At 42.8% G+C, this 21525-nt stretch overlaps 1 protein-coding gene across 1 annotated transcript in view; it reads right to left on the bottom strand.

Moving 5' to 3' along the window:
- The window catches only part of ADAM12 (ADAM metallopeptidase domain 12), a 337607-nt gene that overhangs the window by 234003 nt on the left and 82079 nt on the right, over window positions 1–21525 (bottom strand). The window contains exon 3 of the mRNA XM_045068602.1: window positions 6777–6850. Coding sequence (XP_044924537.1) covers window positions 6777–6850 — 74 coding nt within the window. The remainder of the gene's footprint in view (window positions 1–6776; window positions 6851–21525) is intronic.

Genomic DNA, 21525 nt, shown 5'->3' with positions numbered 1-21525 from the left:
ATTCTGACCTTTTCCAATGCCTGGATAAACTTCAAAGACTGAAATGAGGAGAAAGCTCAAGGGAATGCAGTTCTCTTCAGCAAACAAAATTTAAGCCCAATTAGAAAGAACTTAAATGTTAAGAGACTATAACTGAATTCAGAAGGGATTTGGTCTAGTTAGAAGATGGCTGAAGTCCATCAACAGTCCCATTCTATAGTCACATTCAGAAAATTCTCAACTGTCCTTCCCTACCTCATCAAAGGTGATCTCGCTGATACAACCCAATGTCCTAAAGAAGGGGTCAGAGCTGACCCTGGTGTAGAAATCAGACAACCTGAAAAGGTGTGGTCACTTCCTGCAAGAAAGACCATTCCCACAGGGAATGCATCAGCTAAGGCAGAAACCCTGGACTAGAAGGATCCAGTGGGTGGCATTTCCCAGCCAGTCCCAGCACCACTCAGCACTTTCTGCCATGATGGAAGTGTTTACAGCCATCCGTGGCAAGAAGCATGTAAACTATTGCAAGTGCTTCCCTATGCACCAGTGATAAAGAGCCTCTTATCCCACCCACTTTTTGCTGCCCCAATCTTGTCTTCATATGTAGCCAGAATGCTATTTTAAAAACTGAATTTTATCCTGTCATTGCCCTGCTTACAGGTCCTGCTCCCATGGGATACCATTGTCCCAGTGAGAAAATACTTAGGTCCTCATGGAGCACGAGGTCCTGCATGGGCTGGCTTCCACTTCTCTTACTATCCCCCTCCTGCACACTAGCACACCAACTTTCTTAGTGTTTGAAACACCTCAAAGCTCCTTCCACCTCTCCCAGGACTTTCGCGCATGCTCCTCCTTCTTGGGGCACCATCTACCTTCCGCCGTCCTTTACCTGGCTCGCTCTGATTCCTGTGTCGCTCAAATGCTTCGTCACACAACTTCCTTCCCTAGGCCAGACTGGGTCTCACACTAGTCCTTCTCAGCTCTTACATTATAGCTTTGTGATGGCCCGTTTGGCATTGAGGCCCTTGACTGACCTCCAAGAAGACAAGGACTTGACTTTGTTTTCTCTCTCTCCAGCACCAACCACAAGTATCTGGTATTAAATAAATATCCGTGAACAAATGACTAAGTGAATAAAGGTTAAAGAATTACTACTGATTAACTTATTACTAATCATTTGAAGTAATAGAGATTTGTGGATGATATAAGGGAAGTGGAGAGACAAAACCATGAAATAGAGTAGAATTGCTGAGATGTGGTTTTGTCCTTGCTAGTTCAGTCAATAATTAGAACCACTTGAGAGATGAAAGCTCGAGGTTCTAACAGGCAGGCTGGAATTCCTCTGCAAGAGTAGAAATGGGAAAAAAATAGCACTCTATACACAAAAACTTAAAAATTTTTAATCCCTAAAGATGTCAACATTGTGAAACTAAGACTATTGCGGCAACAGGAACCCAGAGGATTAGCTAATCCTTTCCAGCTCTTCTCAGAATTCTACTCTGGCCATCTTCAAGACTCATGGGCAAAGACTAGACATAATCTGATCTCCACTAATTTAGGAAGTTTGAAATAGGACATAGTTTTGGTGAACCCAAGGGTATACTTTGGTGAAACAACACATGTCATTGGGTCCACAGGTATAAAGCACTGAGTCATTCAAACCTGATTATCAAAAACAACACAAGCTCGAATCTTTCGGCACTCACTATACACGGACTTCTATTCTTTCTCGCAGATGAGAAAACAGAGAACGTAAACAGCTTATTGTCGGAAGCAAAACCGGGTTTTGAAGCCCCGTTTCTTGACTCCAAACCTGTATTTGGAGTTAAGCTTTCTCCTTGAACAATTAGTGTCTCACACCACCCAAGATGCACCTTCGACTTCCTGGTGACTCATTTCTGGTTGGTCCAGGCTGTCATCATTCCATGATTCACTCATATTGTGAGTGCTTGTTGAGGGCCTACTACCAGCCAGATCCTGGGAAGTGGGTGGAGGGCAAGTTGAGACCCTGGCCCTGGCCTTACGGGCATCTCTTGTTGTGGAAGAGGGAAGGGAAGTCCAATGGCGGGAAGGAGAACTGTGGCAAGCAGCTCTCTAGGACTGTGTGTGCAGCAGCACAGGGGGACTATTCTGGATATGGCCCGACAGGGTCACTGCACAGCCTGACGCCAGCCACTTCAGTTTAGGGCTATGGGCACTTATGCACACACACTGGTGACAGTCACCTTAGCAGCTGCACCACCTCAGGGGCTCATGTTGAGTTTGTGGGTCCCATTCATGAGAAATACGAGGAAATTTCCTTCTGAGCTTACAACGTTTATTTTCTGTTAACCCAAGCACAGGACTTTACATTTATCCCCATTAAATCTCATCTTGTTAGTCTTGGCCCATTGATCCAGACTGCTGAAACCTCTCTAATCCAGATCCTGCGACGCAGACAAGTTCCCCCCTCCAGTACTGCATTGCCAAGAAGTGTGATCGGTGCACCTTTTATGTCTTTATAGAGAAGGCTCTGGAAATTGTGGACCATAACAAGGCCTTTTACTTAGCCCTAGGGCCAATGATTGCATCTCAGTCCAGTTGTCCAGCACAGTCTGGGTCAACACGAACAAGAGACTCATATCTTCGGGTGGTTACTCGGCCGAACCCTAACCTAGCCAGCACGATCTCTACACCAGCTACATCATCCCTCCTGCATCACCATACTCCAAGAGATGTCATCAAATAAACACCTCCCCAGATACTGATGCCCACGTCTGACCAATTTAAAATGTCCTTTCTGCTACCGATTGAGCGAATATGAATTAGATTTGTCCCTTCAGAGATGTCTGGAATTATCCCAGACAGAATAAAAGCCAACGCCTGAGTTCTTCCAATGCAGAGACCCAGCAAATATAAATTCAGCGGGCCATAGACCTCCCCCAACCCCCGCCTTCTGTCAGTGATGGGCCAAGGCTGGAAAACAGAAAGCTCGGTGGGTTTGAGAGATGTGGGGGGTGTGATCTACTGCCATCACTTCTAATTATCCTAAACTGGAAAAACGGATGTCTGAGCTGGCCAGCCTGTCTAATAAAGCATTTTGATCAAAGATGCAATTGCACAGAGCACCTGTTTGAGGGATGGCCTGAGAGCCCATGGGGACCCAGGAGAGTTATGGAAGTCATAAAGCGGTCCCTGCAGTTCCGTAGGCAGACAGCAACACTGTGAAAAATGTTTCTCCAGGGAAGCTTTGAGTCTCTTTAAACATTCAATTATGGCTATACAAACACAGATTTTAAGTGAACAGCATCCGATCTTTGCACAAATTAGGGATGCTCAGAGGCAAATAGAAGAAAGCCCCTGAAACAACTGTTTAATACAAATTCCATCCAGCTCCAAGAAGAATTGGTGTATGTGATGAGTTTTTGAGCAGGGTTAATTAGGTGACCCTCTTTCAGCATTAACTTTGGATTATGGCTCCTATGATTTAAGGCAATGAGGCCACCTTTATTTTGGTTATGATCTCCAAGCAGGTTTTTAATTAAAACAGATTTCTGGATATTTAAAGACCCAGTATTCAATGGGCAGAGCTCTTTAGCCCTCTGGAAGTTGGTGGAGGTCCTTCTAAAACACATTTGCTTTTTATGAATAATAAATACTCCAATATCCTTCTTCTCAATGATTTTTAAGTTTTTACAGATTTTTTTGCTTCAGTGTTAAAAGTTTTCCTCATCTCAATAGCAATATTTTCTTGCTCTAAAACATGAATAAATGTCTTCCATAATCTTACTAGTCAGAGATACACATATATATGTATATAATTTTGAAATAAAAACTCAATGTTGTGTAAAATATGATCTAACATGCTGCTTACATTGATTATATCATGAGTGCTTTTCACAGTGATGAAGATCCCCATCATCCCCTTTAATTGTGAAATAGAGCTCTATTGGCTCTATATGGCTAAGTCATAATTTAATCAATCTCCTATCGATTTAGATAAAATATTCTGCAGTGAACATCCCTGAACACAGGACCTGCAGGCATGATGTAGGGCACCGACAGGTTACCTTCTGGTTAGCCAAGATCTCTACTGTGCTGGTTAAATATACACATTCACCTTGCTTGAACATTTGAGTTCTAATACCTTTATTTGAATAAATTCTCTAATTGGATCTACTGGGCCAAAAGCTATAGGAATTAAAAGTTCTACTTTTTCCTGGACAAAGGATTATATTTTGTGTTTGACAGCTTCAAGAGCTGGTAGCACACGAGCATTTCACTCTACCCATAAAACTCTGGAATTCTGGTATTCATGGTCCCCAAAATGAAGCCATATGGAATAGGCAGGTAGTTTTTTTTTTTTTTTAAATTTTATGTTCAAGTATTTTGGAGAAGTACAACATTAAAATAGTAATACTGGCATGCTCTAATTATGAAAATGTTATCCTTAGCAGGGTAGAATCTCTACAGTGGTGTAAGTAGTGTAATTCAAATAAAGCCGCGGAACGTCGTAGGATCATATCAAACACTCTCCATACAATCTCTAACATGAAGGTTGACAGTGAGGTTGGGAAGAGAGAAACGAATTGAGAAGAGATAGCTTTATGTTTTTGACTTTTCTAATTTTGAGATTATTTTGTGAAAGGCCCAGAATTGGAAGTGAGCAAATTAAGGCACCTTTTAACCTTGTAAAAGGATCTTTTATACAGATGAGCCACGGTCGAATGACTGTTCGTCATTGTGTATTATACTATCTGCCATAGTAGACAGGAAACCATTTTCTAAAGAACCAGAAATGAGGCTACTGAGCCACTTCAGAGACTCAGAGAACCAGAAGGGCACTAAGAGCTACATTTCTATAAGGAAAAGCATGTCCAGTATAAAGCTAAGTGAAGAAGCAGGTTATCAAATGCACAGACCCAATATCCACTAGGAAGACCAAAAAAAGCAAAGCTTACTTGTAAGGAAAACATGACCTTGGACCACAACTAAAATATTCATCAGGATGTTGTTTGGTAACAGAAGTATTTTCTTTTGCCTCTTTGATTTTTTTCCCCTACAATTTTCAGTTTTCTGCACTGGACATGTATTCCTTTTAGAGTAGAAACAAGTAGATTAAGGTTTTTGTTAAGTTGATTTCTATCCATCTACCTGCTGTCTGACTACCATCTGTGGGTCTGGAATTGGCATCATTCCTGCTGTCTACCACATCCCCCAACACTCTGACAAAAGGAGCGGACGCCCGAATCCAGTAGCAATCCTAAAGCACCGTCAAGGCCATGCATCTCCACCAGAAACCCTAGTCCCTTTTGATCATTCAGGAAATATCCAGTTTCGTCTGTTGAGATATTTCAAAACCACATGCAAACAGCAGTCTACAAAAATTAAAATGCCCCATGGTATTCTTACATGAACAAGAAAAAAAGAGAGCATGAATATATTTACTTGGCTGAGAGAGACATACCAAAGGCAACATAGAGGTTTCTGTTCAGCTCCCTGCTCATTTAAAACGGGCACCCGAGACCTCTACTTTAAGACTATCAAGGCATGAGGAAAGCTAAAAACACATCATTTATTGCTTAAAAAAGCTTTTAATCCGTTTAATGGTCGGGGGTAAACTACAAGATATAGGAAGAGGCAAGCTGCTATCCTATTTTACATATATTCATGTTAAGTGTACTTATTTTTTAAATGTATATATTGAGATGGATCTCTCTGTTTTTTAAAAATTGTTGTTGGCTGCGGTGTTAGAAACTGAAGGTGAGAACTGGCCATGACAATCTCATCGATTGGACTCGCTTGGGGCCCTCAAATCAAAGCGCGGAAACCATGTGTGATCTGACTTGTCCACATGGACACAGTCAGGTTTTGTGACATCTCTCTTGGGCAGAACTCATTCCAGTGATGCTCTCTTCTCTACAAGATCACATCAGGAAAAAGTCAGCATGTCACGGATGGGTGAGGAATAGGAACCAGTAGTTCCGAAGTTAGAAATTTCTAGAGGTTTTATCTATCTACCTAGAAGAGAGAAACTCCTGTTTCAAATCAAGCAGGACATGGTAACTTCATTTACATCTCTAAATACAGATTACTTATTACAAGCACACAGATCTTTTTTGGTACTAATAAGAAAGAAGAGTATTGCATCCTCTCAGTCTAAGGAACCCAGGGGGCTAGCCAGGGTATAAAGGATGACAGGAACAGGGCTTGTGTTCCTTATGCCTTGAAGCAGACAGTTTTCTACTGGAAAGTCATACAAAATATGTAAAAATATCCATCTGATTCAGGAAAAAAAGTAATACCATTTTTGGAAATTCATATAATTTTGCCAAAAAAAAAAAGGTCAAATTTTTAAATAAAAAGATAAAATAAATACTTTGTACCACTGGAGGCAAGCTCTGAAAGATAAATAAACCCTTGGTATTTCTCAGGGAAAAAAGAGGTTCTATTCATTTGAAGCTATTTCTCCTTATATAAGCCAGGAATTGCCAGAAGTCAACTAATTATGGAACGCTGTTAGTTGAACAGAAGATGCTTGAATTCTATCCTTGACAAATCAGGCTCTGGAAATGAGAAACATCAGAACTATGAGGAAAAACCTGCTGATTTACAAAGCTTTTTCTTAGAGTGATAAAATTCTTCATTTTCCACTTCATTTTTTTCAAGTTAATTCCAGCCTCAGGCCCAAATTGGGATTATGACTCTGTGCATTTCATTCTGTTTCTCTAAATGCCAATGTAGATTACGCAGCACTTTGAGCCCACAGCTCCTTTCTTTCTCCCATGGCACAGTATCCAAGAATTAATGTGACTTACTCGTTTCTTTCCAGATGTATGATCAGTTCTTTGCTTCCCAGTTGTATTCGAAAATTCAACACTTCTGGATGATTCTGAAAGATAAATAAGAGAAATCAGCTGAAACACATTTCACATTGACTTGCCAACATCTGAATGTTCTGAAGACATATTCGATGGAGGGAGAGAAAAATAAGTTTTCTTCTTGGGACCATTCTGAGATCCCGGGTAGAGGAGACCAGGTCAACCAGGACCAGAGTTTGGAGGAAGCACCACGCTCCTAGATGGCACAAATGGGGCCTGTACCCCTTTCCTTTGGCCACAGAGCCCCGAGATCCTTTTTGACTACCCCCACCTCCCCAATGACCTCCTCCCTCAGTTTCCCTGTCTCTATAAATAGCCCCTTCGCTTCCCCAACTGCTCACGTCAGAAATGTGAAGTCCTGCTTGAAACCTGCTCCCTCTCCAGCTCCTCTCCATCCATGGGAGGTCCTGCAGTGTCGCTGTCAAAACCACAGCTCCTATCACGTCGTACACCCCACCACCTCACTCCAGTTCCAAGCACAGTCACCTCGCATCGGGAATACCGCAACACCCTCCTAAGCTGGGTTCCTCCATATCTGCCTTTGCTTTCCTCCCATTTGTTCTCCAATGGCAGCAGAAGTTCAACATCAAAACTACCTCTTCATCAACCCAACTGCACTTATAAGGAGCCTGCCCTGGTATCCAGCGATAAGATGCCAACCCTTTAACGTGGTCAGTGGTGCCCACACGGCTCTGGTCCTCACTCACATGGACCTTGCCAGCAACTCAAACACACCGAGCTCCTCTGTAGTGCTCATTTTTTGCACATGCTGTTCCTTCTGCCTGGAATGCTTCCCCTCAGACTCCCCTAACTCAGTACCAGCTTTGATGTCAGTAAGTCAGGGAACCCTTACCTTGCTCCTCAATCTCATTGCATACCCCTCTTCCCAGGCAAGCTTTCTGCCAGTCTCCTATCCTTTCCCTCCTCGTGGAAGGAAGAACTTCTTTCCTACTTGTGGTAACTAAGTATGTTGATTTGTGGGTCCACTTGCTTATTATGTCCACAAAGGTATCAGACAAGTAATAGAAGCCCAATTAATATTTGGTGAATGAAGGGATTAATGACTAGGGTAAATGTCTCTACCAATCTCTTCTCCTTCTCGCAAGGCAACATACTCCTTCTTCTCTGAGCTCCAGGGAACCCAGCTCATGTGTGCCCATCTGTCAGTGGGAAGCAGGCAAGTACACTTTCTGCTGTGCCGTGGAAATCCCAATGAGTTTCTTGCCCTGCCCTGAAAATGTACCTATGTGACAATGTCCCTCAACTCACAACCTTACACAAGTTCCCTTCCCACTAACCCAGGGTGGTCATGTGCGCCACCCTCCTACCTTTGAGCCCAATCATTTAGAGTCCTTACCCAAGCCATACTCTACTTGCCAACTCCAAGGTATTCTGTGAACCTCCCATCCCCTTTCCTGCTATGTACCCCTAGTGATCTGGGAACAGTCACTTCCAGCCCCTCCTTATCCAGACCAGCATGTGTCAAATAAGGGTTCTATGTATCCACGGGGCAGTTCTCACTAGGGGAACTGAAAATTTCAGTTTTTTAAAAAAACAATTGATTTTTTAAAAACCAACGCTGCATTTTCATTCTGACCTGTCAAGACAGTCCCCCAGCACTCAGGCAGGAGACTGGCAGTGCCACCTGACGGACCAGGGGATGTGTGAAGGGCAAAGAAGGGTTTAATTCACAAATGATGCAAACTAAGGGAGGGCCAAAGGCCATCAAAGCCCAGGGCAGGAATTAAGGCTCCTTGGGGACTTGAAAGGAGCCAAGTAGAAGAGAGCTGGGTCATCATGTGGAGCTGGCACCGCAAAGTCAAGGGCGCCCGGCTCCCCGCGGTCAGCGCTGCATCTGAGAGCCGCGCAGTGGCTCAGCCCTGCTCATAAGTCATCACCGCAGGAAATCAGTGCTGCCCCCCTCAGCTGGTGTGGGTTTTCCCGCCTTTGCTCTGAAAGTTCTTTCGGATTTATCCTTGTGAAAATAAGATGTTCATATGTAGTGTTCCAGTATTCCAGCATTAAGAGTTCAAGAGACTTTTCCTACAACATAGCGTTTCATCTGTACTATGGATCAACTAATCACATGTTACTATGAGAGAAGATGGAGTGTAAGCTCCAACATCCAACCTTAGTCCAAATGAAATGAAACTTAAGCAAAAATCCTAACAACAGAAGTCACATGAGTTTTGGGAAAAGGTTAAAATAGGCGTGTCCTTGAGCCATGGGACTGGGACAGCATCACACAGGGCGAAATGCTGCTTCTTTTATTTTCATGGCTGCCCTTTGCACATCTGGATAGTTTCTGATGTCGAATATGGTAGCTGTTAGCCATATATGAATTTACATTTAAATGAATTGAAATAAAATTTAAAAATCAGTTTATCAGTCTCCCTGGACACATTTCAGACTCAAGAGCAAGATGTGGCTAGAAGCAGCCCCGTCGGGCAATGTAGAGCGACAACATTCCTACCTTCCCAGAAAGTTCAGACAATTCCATCTTCATTGAGCTGGTTGGAGTCAATAATAAAGACCTAAGATTTGCATCATTCGACTGCTGCCTGAGTAACAGACTATTTTAAATATCGGTGCCTTCAGGGGATATAATTAGGTGCAAACCCAAGTGGGTTTTTTTAAGTGCACATTAAGAAAACTCTTCTCAATTTTAATTGATGAGTGATATTATTTTTTAAGGAGTTACTTAAGCTTGAGAGTTAAACTGGTAAATTTCCATATAAATGAAACGCTTATCTGTATTTTCTGGGTTTAAACAGAACTTGTTTTGTACGGACTCATTCTAGCAAATGATGACACAAACATCTAGCGATCTTGTAAAAACCACACACCGTAATTGACTTATTTGGGCACTATCTGATGTTTCTAAGAATTTTATAGGTTTCTGAGTGTTTGCTGAATTTTTCAAATATTACTATTTCTATCCTATGCAACATTAGACATACATTATGTCTTTAAATTTTAATATAGTGCATAGAAGTGCTTATAAGTCCTAGATTTGCTATCAAGTCTGTCAGGGGGACTTTTGCCCAAATTTGCTTATATTTTCTGAGACCGAGAGTTAATTACAAATACACATAGAATGTTCTCTCCAGGGTTTGCAACTTGTACTTATCCATGATTTCTTAGAAAAAAATGGGATTATTAAGTTTACAATAAAATATTAGAACAAATAAATGTCTAGATATTTTGTCAAGATGTGCCTGATGTATGTACATGTATGCATATTTGAATTTGTTTTATATATGTGTGTGTATAAATAATTTCCTTTAATTACAAATTGTCTTTGCTTAAAATACTGAAACATGTATCACATTTTAAAGATGAATCCTGGCAATTATATTAGTGAATAAAGATAAAATATTTGCAGTACCTCTCGCCCCCAGTTTAGCTAGTCAAAACATGACCTTTTGTGCTAATTCCACACGAAGTCCCTCCAGGACCTGTTATAATATTCCAAAGTCAACATCTTTCAAACAAATACATTTTTCCCTAGGGAGGCAAAAAAAGATCTTATCTGTGTATTTTAGTTGGGATTTAATGGTACAGGAGAAATCAATGGGGAAAAAGAACAGAGAGCTATTTTCATTCAAAACCACTAATTACATTAGATTGCTCAGTTTAAATGCATGTATTCATTCCATTTTCTTCTGATTTTTATACATCGAAGATAATAAACTAGTGCTGGTTAAATATAGCATTCCTTTTCTTAAACATGATATATTGATTACCTAAATGGAACTGTGTCTTTTATTGAATGCTTAAAGAACTGCATTTGCTTAGTCAATTCAATGCTAATCAATAGGCCAGAAATGTTTTGGCACTATTCTAATTTCACCTTTTTCACTGGGGAAAGTAAACCCAAGAAAGAATGTACAAAATGTATCACTACAATTTTAATTTGAAATTTTTTTCATATTTATTTATTATGGGAGGGAAGGTCAAAGGGAGAAAGAGAGAGAATCTCAAGCCAACTCCTTGCTGAACGCAGAGCCTGATGACACGGGGCTCAATCTCATGACCTTGAGGTTATGACCTGAGCTGAAATCAAAAGCTGGATGGTTAACTGACTGAGCCACCCAGGCTCCCCACTACAATTTTAAAAAATAATAATTATTAGAGTACCTATCACTCAGCTGAAAAATCAAAACATTACCAGAATCTGAGAAGTCCCTTGCATTAGTTTGCTAGGCTGTCATAACCAAATGCCACAGGCTGGGTAGCTTAATGAACAGAGATTTATTTTGCATGGTTCTGGAAGCTAGAAGCCCAAGGTCAAGGTACAGCAGGGTTGGTTTCTTCTAAGGCCCCTCCTCTTGTGAACTCCTCAAGGAAACTATGTGGGCATCCTCCCCCAGGGGCTGTGCTCAGGTAGTTCTGCCAAGAAAAGCTGCAGCCAGGACCCCACCACCCGTTTCTGGGACCTTCAGTTGCCCTGCGCTCCCTCTGAGCCCATCTGCCCAGCACTCTCTACTTAACTGGAATTCTGAGCAGATGTGTAAAAGTGATTTATTAATTAGCTGCGAGTTCTTTCATGTTGTCTTGCTTTCCTTTAATCTGTGTAATTGGGGGTCCCCCAAACTTGACTTTAAATTATTTCACCCATGTTGGCTACAAAATCTCTCTAGTCAATCCACATAGCTTCTCAAAGATGTAGGGATGCCTCTGACTGCTTCTTCTCTGATGGGTGGAATGATACACAGCACCATATCCTTGGTGTTTCCTTGTCTTTCAAAAACAGCCATCTTCAGCAACTTAGAAAAAATCTGAACCAGATCATGAAGTTGAAATAAGGTTGCAGTGAGCCCCCAGAAGGAAGGGAATCACAGGAGAGAAAATATGACGCCGGGTCCACCGCCGAGTCCACTCCCACACTGGCTTCTAGGTTACTCTCTCAAAGATCACAGTCGGTTCTGACCCAGACTCACTCATCTCGGACATTGATACCGGAAGCTCAGAGAGATCTAATTTTTCAAGCAGAAAAACAGTATTAAGATAACTGCATTGGAGGGACTCTGAAATAACTAGATCTCTCTCCAGCACTAGATACGTGCTTCAGACTACAGCCGTGGCATTCGTGGGGCACAAGGGAGTCATTTATTGCTATGACTATTTAGAGGCAATCTTGATTACCACTTTAATATGAGTGGCCAGCTCCACAGCCGGGAAGATGCGCACACTGTGGAACTGCGCGAGGGCAAAATGAATTAACTGCAGGATAGCACAGGAAGGGGCAAAGGCATTGCAGTGCCATAATGGGGTGTCCCTGGCTTGGGGCCTATTACTTACTACATAAATGATGATAATGTTTATTCATGAGTCATTGACAATTTTTTTTCTGACAGAAACTGACCTTAGCAAACACCTTGTTAAAATATGCAGAATGGCCCATATTAATCTCAGGTAAAAACTGTTTTGAAATATAGGTAATGTCATTTCTAAGGTTTCTGAGGGTCAGCATATTGGATTATCTTTAGTGCGGACTCTCCTTAAGTTATCGTGACATGAGGAGTTTACAGATTTTCAGCCTGCTTCTGCCTTCCCATGACAAAACTCACCCCCCCACCACCGCCAGCATGTGTGACGCTCAGAGTTCTTATCCTGTGGCTGCTGGAGTGACCACTAATGCTTACATTTGCAGCAAAATTTTTTTATTTTCAATTTACATTACTAGATGTTTTAGCCAAAACATCTTAAAAGCCTTATTTATTCATTGAAACATTGCCATGTTTCATCCATACATCCCCCATGTGCATCTGTACATGATGGGCTCGGAGTCCCCCGGGCACCTTCCGCTCTGGCTGACGACAATGGCTAATTCTGAAGCAGAATCTGTTCCCTCCTGGAGCTCACTACTAGGTTTAAGAGGACAGCGACAACATGCCTTAATAGAAAGCAAGCTGGAAAACCCTACAATGCAGGTTTCTCAAAATTAACACATCTAAAACTCATTTTTTATTTTATGTCCCCTCCATCCATTCCAAAGAGGAATTTGGAGAAAATCAAATCAGTACTGGCTCTGGCGGAGAGCTAGCCCAGTGACAATGCTCTCTCTTAAAAACCCTTCATCAGGGGCGCCTGGGTGGTTCAGTGGGTTAAGCCTCTGCACTCGGCTCAGGTCATGGTCTCAGGGTCTTGGGATCGAGCCCTGCATCGGGCTCTCTGCTTGGCAGGGAGCCTGCTTCCCCCTCTCTCTCTGCCTGCCTCTCTGTCTACTTATGATCTCGCTCTTTCTGTCAAATAAATAAATAAAATCTTTAAAAAAAAAAAGAAAAACAACCTTCATCAGTGGCCCATCATACTTAGAATAAAACCATGGCCTTCAGACCATGAAAAATCTGGCCTCTGTTTACCAGACTTTCAGCATATCATTGAGCTGGCTCTGGCTAAGCTCCGGCCAGCTTCCAGGTCTCTCCACTTGATGACCCTGTGCATGGAGGTCATCCCTGGGTTCCACTGCCAGGTCTCAGGCTGGACATCACTGCCTCAGAGAAGTGGCGGCCATCTTAGTGGGGCTCTGCTCTTGCACACCCAGCTCCCACCCATCCTAGATTTCCTCATTTGTGATCATTTATTGGTGTGTTTATTTTACCTGTTGACTGTGTATCGCCTAGGAAAACAGAAACTTTGCAGGCGGAGGGAATTTTCTGGCCTCGTTCCACATTCTGGCCCCAACACCCAGAACAGGAGCACTAAGAAACATCTGCAGGATGATGGAAACAGCATCCAGAGGCTATCGGAAGTAGCAGAAGGATCACAGTCTGAGGGGTCGCAAAGAAACTCCAAAGCCACACACGTCAATTCAGAAGGTATGAAAGAGACATCAGGACTCTCCTACCCCGTGGGAGCTATCCCCAAGCAGAAGCCTATAGTCTGCTCCTCTGACCCCCATGGGCTGCCTGCTTTACCCCTGGAGGCTGATGTCCCTCATGGGCCCAAGTGGCCATACAGAGGATCCCTGTACACTGAACAAGGAACTGGGCTTTGACTATGACTTACATTCCGTTCCTCTGGGGAAAGGGCTCCTGGAAGCCGAATTCTTTACATTTATCCTTGGGACTGACAAGAATGTCTCGTTCCTGGCACCCTCCTGCTCCTCCTGCTCAGTGTCTTTGGACCTTAGTGATAAAGAATCCAAATCAGGGCAGAGGGGCATAGAGCGGGTGGCAGGAGGAGGAGGGCATGTGATCAAGTGTCAGTCACTGTGCGGTGTGAGGCCGACCATCAGAGCCGGGGCAGGGAGAGGCAGGAATCAGAGCCATGTCAGGCCGGGGGCGGGTGCTGAGCAAAGTCCGAGAAGGAGGGATTCGAGGAAGACTTGTTTTGCTGGTAATAACTTATCGGTTATTAACTGTCCCGGGTGTGGGGACCATATTCCAGATGCGCAGTGACATGGCGGCCTGGGAGCAGGACTGGGTGGCGACATGGTACCTCTGGGGACAAAACCATGGGGTGACAGTGTGGTGAGATCAGACCACGGCAATTCGCCTCTGAGCAGGGCTGAGCAGACGCCGGACCCCACCCAGTTGCAGCACCACGTCCTCAGATCTCTGCTGTCCCCTCTCCTCTTCTGCCTTCAGACTTGTCTCTTTGAAGGAGGGAATACATCATCCTTGACCTCTCTGCCTGCTGATGGCGCCGGCACAGCAGGACACCTGAGGCAGGAGGCCAGTGGCTACAACGGGACTTACCCATCAGCCCTGCACCCGAACAACTCGCAGAGCCATCCGCAGCCCCGGCACCATGTGTCCATCATCCCCACCGACGGGGACTGGCCCCTGATGAGTGTTCAGTGTCTGCAGCTCCAGCGATGGGACCTGTGATGGGGACCGCTGTCAGGTGAAGAAGGCCCGGGCTGGGTGCCAGGGCCCAGCTCCACGTCTGCATCCTCCAACCACCTCCAACACCGCAGAAGGTCACTGAGTCCTTCTCCTAAGGGCATCCTACTCTGGAAGTTTGCACATAGGTAACAATTTCTCTTTCTTTGATTGCAAAGGAATAATAAATTTATTTTAATTTTTTTTAGACTTTAATTTTTTATTTTTTATAAACATATATTTTTATCCCCAGGGGTACAGGTCTGTGAATCACCAGGTTTACACACTTCACAGCACTCACCAAAGCACATACCCTCCCCAATGTCCATAATCCCACCCCCTTCTCCCAAACCCCCTCCCCCCGGCAACCCTCAGTTTGTTTTGTGAGATTAAGAGTCACTTATGGTTTGTCTCCCTCCCAATCCCATCTTGTTTCATTTATTCTTCTTCTACCCACTTAAGCCCCCATGTTGCATCACCACTTCCTCATATCAGGGAGATCATATGATAGTTGTCTTTCTCCGCTTGAGTTATTTCGCTAAGCATGATACGCTCTAGTTCCATCCATGTTGTCGCAAATGGCAAGATTTCATTTCTTTTGATGGCTGCATAGTATTCCATTGTGTATATATACCACATCTTCTTGATCCATTCATCTGTTGATGGACATCTAGGTTCTTTCCATAGTTTGGCTATTGTGGACATTGCTGCTATAAACATTCGGGTGCATGTGCCCCTTTGGATCACTACGTTTGTATCTTTAGGGTAAATACCCAGTAGTGCAATTGCTGGGTCATAGGGCAGTTCTATTTTCAACATTTTGAGGAACCTCCATGCTGTTTTCCAGAGTGGCTGCACCAGCTTGCATTCCCACCAACAGTGTAGGAGGGTTCCCCTTTCTCCGCATCCTCACCAGCATCTGTCATTTCCTGACTTGTTGATTTTAGCCATTCTGACTGGTGTGAGGTGATATCTCATTGTAGTTTTGATTTGTATTTCCCTGATGCCGAGTGATATGGAGCACTTTTTCATGTGTCTGTTGGCCATCTGGATGTCTTTTTTGCAGAAATGTCTGTTCATGTCCTCTGCCCATTTCTTGATTGGATTATTTGTTCTTTGGGTGTTGAGTTTGCTAAGTTCTTTATAGATTCTGGACACTAGTCCTTTATCTGATATGTCGTTTGCAAATATCTTCTCCCATTCTGTCAGTTGTCTTTTGATTTTGTTAACTGTTTCCTTTGCTGTGCAAAAGCTTTTGATCTTGATGAAATCCCAGTAGTTCATTTTTTCCCTTGCTTCCCTTGCCTTTTGCGTTGTTCCTAGGAAGATGTTGCTGCGGCAGAGGTCGAAGAGGTTGCTGCCCGTGTTCTCCTCAAGGATTTTGATGGATTCCTTTCGTACATTGAGGTCCTTCATCCATTTTGAGTCTATTTTTGTGTGTGGTGTAAGGGAATGGTCCAATTTCATTTTTCTGCATGTGGCTGTCCAATTTTCCCAGCACCATTTATTGAAAAGGCTGTCTTTTTTCCATTGGACATTCTTTGCTGCTTTGTCGAAGATTAGTTGACCATAGATTTGAGGGTCTATTTCTGGGCTCTCTATTCTGTTCCATTGATCTATGTGTCTGTTTTTGTGCCAGTACCATGCTGTCTTGATGATGACAGCTTTGTAATAGAGCCTGAAGTCCGGAATTCTGATGCCACCAACGTTGGCTTTCTTTTTCAATATCCCTTTGGCTATTTGAGGTCTTTTCTGGTTCCATATAAATTTTAGCATTATTTGTTCCATTTCTTTGAAAAAGATGTATGGTACTTTGATAGGAATTGCATTAAATGTGTAGATTGCTTTAGGTAGCATAGACATTTTCACAATATTTATTCTTCCAATCCAGGAGCATGGAACATTTTTCCATTTCTTTGTGTCTTCCTCAATTTCTTTCATGAGTACTTTATAGTTTTCTGAGTATAGATTCTGTGTCTCTTTGGTTAGGTTTATTCCTAGGTATCTTATGGTTTTGGATGCAATTGTAAATGGGATTGACTCCTTAATTTCTCTTTCTTCTGTCTTGCTGTTGGTGTAGAGAAATGCAACTGATTTCTGTGCATTGATTTTATATCCTGACACTTTACTGAATTCCTGTATAAGTTCTAGCAGTTTTGGAGTGGAGTCTTTTGGGTTTTCCACATATAGTATCATATCATCTGCGAAGAGTGATAATTGGACTTCTTCTTTGCCGATTTGGATTCCTTTAATTTCCTTTTGTTGTCTGATTGCTGAGGCTAGGACCTCTAGTACGATGTTGAATAGCAGTGTTGATAATGGACATCCCTGCCGTGTTCCTGACCTTAGCGGAAAAGCTTTCAGTTTTTCTCCATTGAGAATGATATTTGCGGTGGGTTTTTCATAGATGGCTTTGATGATATTGAGGTATGTGCCCTCTATCCCTACACTTTGAAGAGTTTTGATCAGGAAGGGATGTTGTACTTTGTCAAATGCTTTTTCAGCATCTATTGAGAGTATCATATGGTTCTTGTTCTTTCTTTTATTGATGTGTTGTATCACATTGACTGATTTGCGGATGTTGAACCAACCTTGCAGCCCTGGAATAAATCCCACTTGGTCGTGGTGAATAATCTTTTTAATGTACTGTTGAATCCTATTGGCTAGTATTTTGTTGAGTATTTTCGCATCTGTGTTCATCAAGGATATCGGTCTATAGCTCTCTTTTTTGGTGGGATCCTTGTCTGGTTTTGGGATCAAGGTGATGCTGGCCTCATAAAATGAGTTTGGAAGTTTTCCTTCCATTTCTAGTTTTTGGAACAGTTTCAGGAGAATAGGAATTAGTTCTTCTTTAAATGTTTGGTAGAATTCCCCCGGGAAGCCGTCTGGCCCTGGGCTTTTGTTTGTTTGGAGATTTTTAATGACTGTTTCAATCTCCTTACTGGTTATGGGTCTGTTCAGGCTTTCTATTTCTTCCTGGTTCAGTTGTGGTAGTTTATATGTTTCTAGGAATGCATCCATTTCTTCCAGATTGTCAAATTTATTGCCGTAGAGTTGCTCATAGTATGTTCTTATAATAGTTTGTATTTCTTTGGTGTTAGTTGTGATCTCTCCTCTTTCATTCATGATTTTATTTATTTGGGTACTTTCTCTTTTCTTTTTGATACGTTGGGCCAGGGGTTTATCAATTTTATTAATTCTTTCAAAGAACCAGCTCCTAGTTTCGTTGATTTGTTCTATTGTTTTTTTGGTTTCTATTTCATTGATTTCTGCTCTGATCTTTATGATTTCTCTTCTCCTGCTGGGCTTAGGGTTTCTTTCTTGTTCTTTCTCCAGCTCCTTTAGGTGTAGGGTTAGGTTGTGTACCTGAGACCTTTCTTGTTTCTTGAGAAAGGCTTGTACCGCTATATATTTTCCTCTCAGGACTGCCTTTGTTGTGTCCCACAGATTTTGAACCGTTGTATTTTCATTATCATTTGTTTCCATGATTTTTTTCAATTCTTCTTTAATTTCCCGGTTGACCCATTCATTCTTTAGAAGGATACTGTTTAGTCTCCATGTATTTGGGTTCTTTCCAAACTTCCTTTTGTGGTTGAGTTCTAGCTTTAGAGCATTGTGGTCTGAAAATATGCAGGGAATGATCCCAATCTTTTGATACCGGTTGAGTCCTGATTTAGGACCGAGTATGTGATCTATTCTGGAGAATGTTCCATGTGCACTAGAGAAGAATGTGTATTCTGTTGCTTTGGGATGAAATATTCTGAATATATCTGTGATGTCCATCTGGTCCAGTGTGTCGTTTAAGGCCTTTATTTCCTTGCTGATCTTTTGCTTGGATGACCTGTCCATTTCAGTAAGGGGAGTGTTAAAGTCCCCTACTATTATTGTATTATTGTTGATGTGTTTCTTTGATTTTGTTATTAATTGGTTTATATAGTTGGCTGCTCCCACATTGGGGGCATAGATATTTAAAATTGTTAAATCTTCTTGTTGGACAGACCCTTTGAGTATGATATAGTGTCCTTCCTCATCTCTTATTATAGTCTTTGGCTTAAAATCTAATTGATCTGATATAAGGATTGCCACTCCTGCTTTCTTCTGATGTCCATTAGCATGGTAAATTCTTTTCCACCCCCTCACTTTAAATCTGGAGGTGTCTTCGGGCTTAAAATGTTTTTCTTGGAGGCAACATATAGATGGGTTTTGTTTTTTTTATCCATTCTGATACCCTGTGTCTTTTGACAGGGGCATTTAGCCCATTCACATTCAGGGTAACTATTGAGAGATATGAATTTAGTGCCATTGTATTGCCTGTAAGGTGACTGTTACTGTATATGGTCTCTGTTCCTTTCTGATCTACCACTTGTAGGCTCTCTCTTTGCTTAGAGGACCCCTTTCAAGATTTCCTGTAGAGCTGGTTTGGTATTTGCAAATTCTTTCAGTTGTTGTTTGTCCTGGAAGCTTTTAATCTCTCCTTCTATTTTCAATGATAGCCTAGCTGGATATAGTATTCTTGGCTGCATGTTTTTCTCGTTTAGTGCTCTGAAAATATCATGCCAGCTCTTTCTGGCCTGCCAGGTCTCTGTGGATAAGTCAGCTGCCAATCTAATATTTTTACCATTGTATGTTACAGACTTCTTTTCCCGGGCTGCTTTCAGGATTTTCTCTTTGTCACTGAGACTTGTAAATTTTACTATTAGGTGACGGGGTGTGGGCCTATTCTTATTGATTTTGAGGGGCGTTCTCTGAACCTCCTGAATTTTGATGCTCGTTCCCTTTGCCATATTGGGGAAATTCTCCCCAATAATTCTCTCCAGTATACCTTCTGCTCCCCTCTCACTTTCTTCTTCTTCTTCTGGAATCCCAATTATTCTAATGTTGTTTCGTCTTATGGTGTCACTTATCTCTCGAATTCTCCCCTCGTGGTCCAGTAGCTGTTTGTCCCTCTTTTGCTCAGCTTCTTTATTCTCTGTCATTTGGTCTTCTATATCACTAATTCTTTCTTCTGCCTCATTTATCCTAGCAGTTAGAGCCTCCATTTTTGATTGCACCTCATTAATAGCTTTTTTGATTTCACCTTGGTTAGATTTTAGTTCTTTTATTTCTCCAGAAAGGGCTTTTATATCTCTCGAGAGGGTTTCTCTAATATCTTCCATGCCTTTTTCGAGCCCGGCTAGAACCTTGAGAATTGTCATTCTGAACTCTAGATCTGACATATTACCGATGTCTGTATTGATTAGGTCCCTAGCCTTCGGTACTGCCTCTTGTTCTTTTTTTTGTGTTGAATTTTTACGTCTTGTCATTTTGTCCAGATAAGAGTAAATGAAGGGGCAAGTAAAATACTAAAAGGGTGGCAACAACCCCAGGAAAATATGCTTTAACCAAATTAGAAGAGATCCAAAATCGTGAGTGGGGAGAAAGGGGATAAAAAGAGGTTCAAAAAGGAAGAAAGAAAAAAAAAACAAAAAGAAAAGAATTTTTAAAAAAAGAAAATACCTAAGAAAAATGTAAAAAAGAAAAAATATATATATTAGATAAACTAGTAAAAAATCGTTAAAAAAGAAAAAGGTAACAGTTAAAAAAAATTTTTTACCTGAAGGCGAGAAAAAAAAAATGAAAAAGAAAAAATTAAATTAACTGCAAGACTAAAAAAAATCACAGGAAAAAAGCCATGAGTTCCGTGCTTGGCTTTCTCCTCCTCTGGAATTCTGCTGCTCTCCTTGAAACCGCACTCCTTGGTAGGTGAACTTGGTCTCGGCTGGATTTCTTGTTGATCTTCTGGGGGAGGGGCCTGGTGTAGTGATTCTCAAGTGTCTTTGCCCCAGGCGGAATTACACCGCCCTTACCCGGGGCCGGGGTGAGTAATCCGCTCGGGTTTGCTTTCAGGAGCTTTTGTTCCCTGAGCGCTTGCCATCGAGTTCCGGAGGACGGGAATACAAATGGCGGCCTCCTGGTCTCCAACCCGGAGGAGCCGAGAGCCCAGGGCCGCACTCCTCAGTGCGCTCTCAGAGAACCGCGCCCAGTCACTCCCGTCTGCCTGACCTCCGGCCGCGCTCCGAGCTCACCGAGCCTGCGACCGGTTCAAGGTCACCCCGAGCTGCGAGCTTACTGTCGGCTCTGTCTCTGTAGCCGGCTTTCCCGTTCCAATACCCGCAAGCTCTGGGACACTCAGACACCCCCGATCCTTCTGTGACCCTGCGGGACCTGAGGCCACGCTGACCCCGCGTGGGCTTCGCCCCGGTTTAGCCTCTGGAGCGATGTCCCTCAGCGGAACAGACTTTTAAAAGTCCTGATTTTGTGCGCCGTTGCTCCGCCGCTTGCCGGGAGCCGGCCCCTCCCCCCGGGGTCTATCTTCCCGTCGCTTTGGATTCACTTCTCCGCCGGTCCTACCTTTCAGAAAGTGGTTGTTTTTCTGTTTCCAGAATTGCTGTTCTTCTTCTCTTCGATCTGCCGATGGATTTTCAGGTGTTTGCAATCTTTAGATAAGCTATCTAGCTGATCTCCGGCCAGCTGAAGCAGTCTCAGCCTGCTACTTCTCCGCCATCTTGGCTCCTCTCCCCAGGAATAATAAATTTAAATTAAAAATGAGCTATTTAATTTCATCTTAGAAATGGTGTTTTTCCACCTAGGAAGCTGCAAACATGAGGGGGCGGTGGGGCGGTGGGAGCAGGGGCTGGAGATCTGCCCTCGGACTGGCTGCAAGCTGCCACTCAGATCAAAGGACCGCTGGCCAGTCGCAGAATAACGAGGCCTCGTCCTCATCCCTGGAACCTGCAAACATGTTACCTTACTTGGAAAAAGGGACTTTACTCATGTGACTAAGGGCAGGACTCTGAAAGAGGAAGATTATCCTG

This window comes from Mustela putorius, unplaced genomic scaffold, assembly GCF_011764305.1.
Source record: "Mustela putorius furo isolate JIRA1106 unplaced genomic scaffold, ASM1176430v1.1 tig00003909_pilon_pilon_pilon, whole genome shotgun sequence".
Lineage (NCBI taxonomy): Eukaryota > Metazoa > Chordata > Mammalia > Carnivora > Mustelidae > Mustela > Mustela putorius.
The sequence above is the reverse complement of the archived record's forward strand: the minus strand, read 5'-3'. Positions and strand labels throughout refer to the sequence as shown.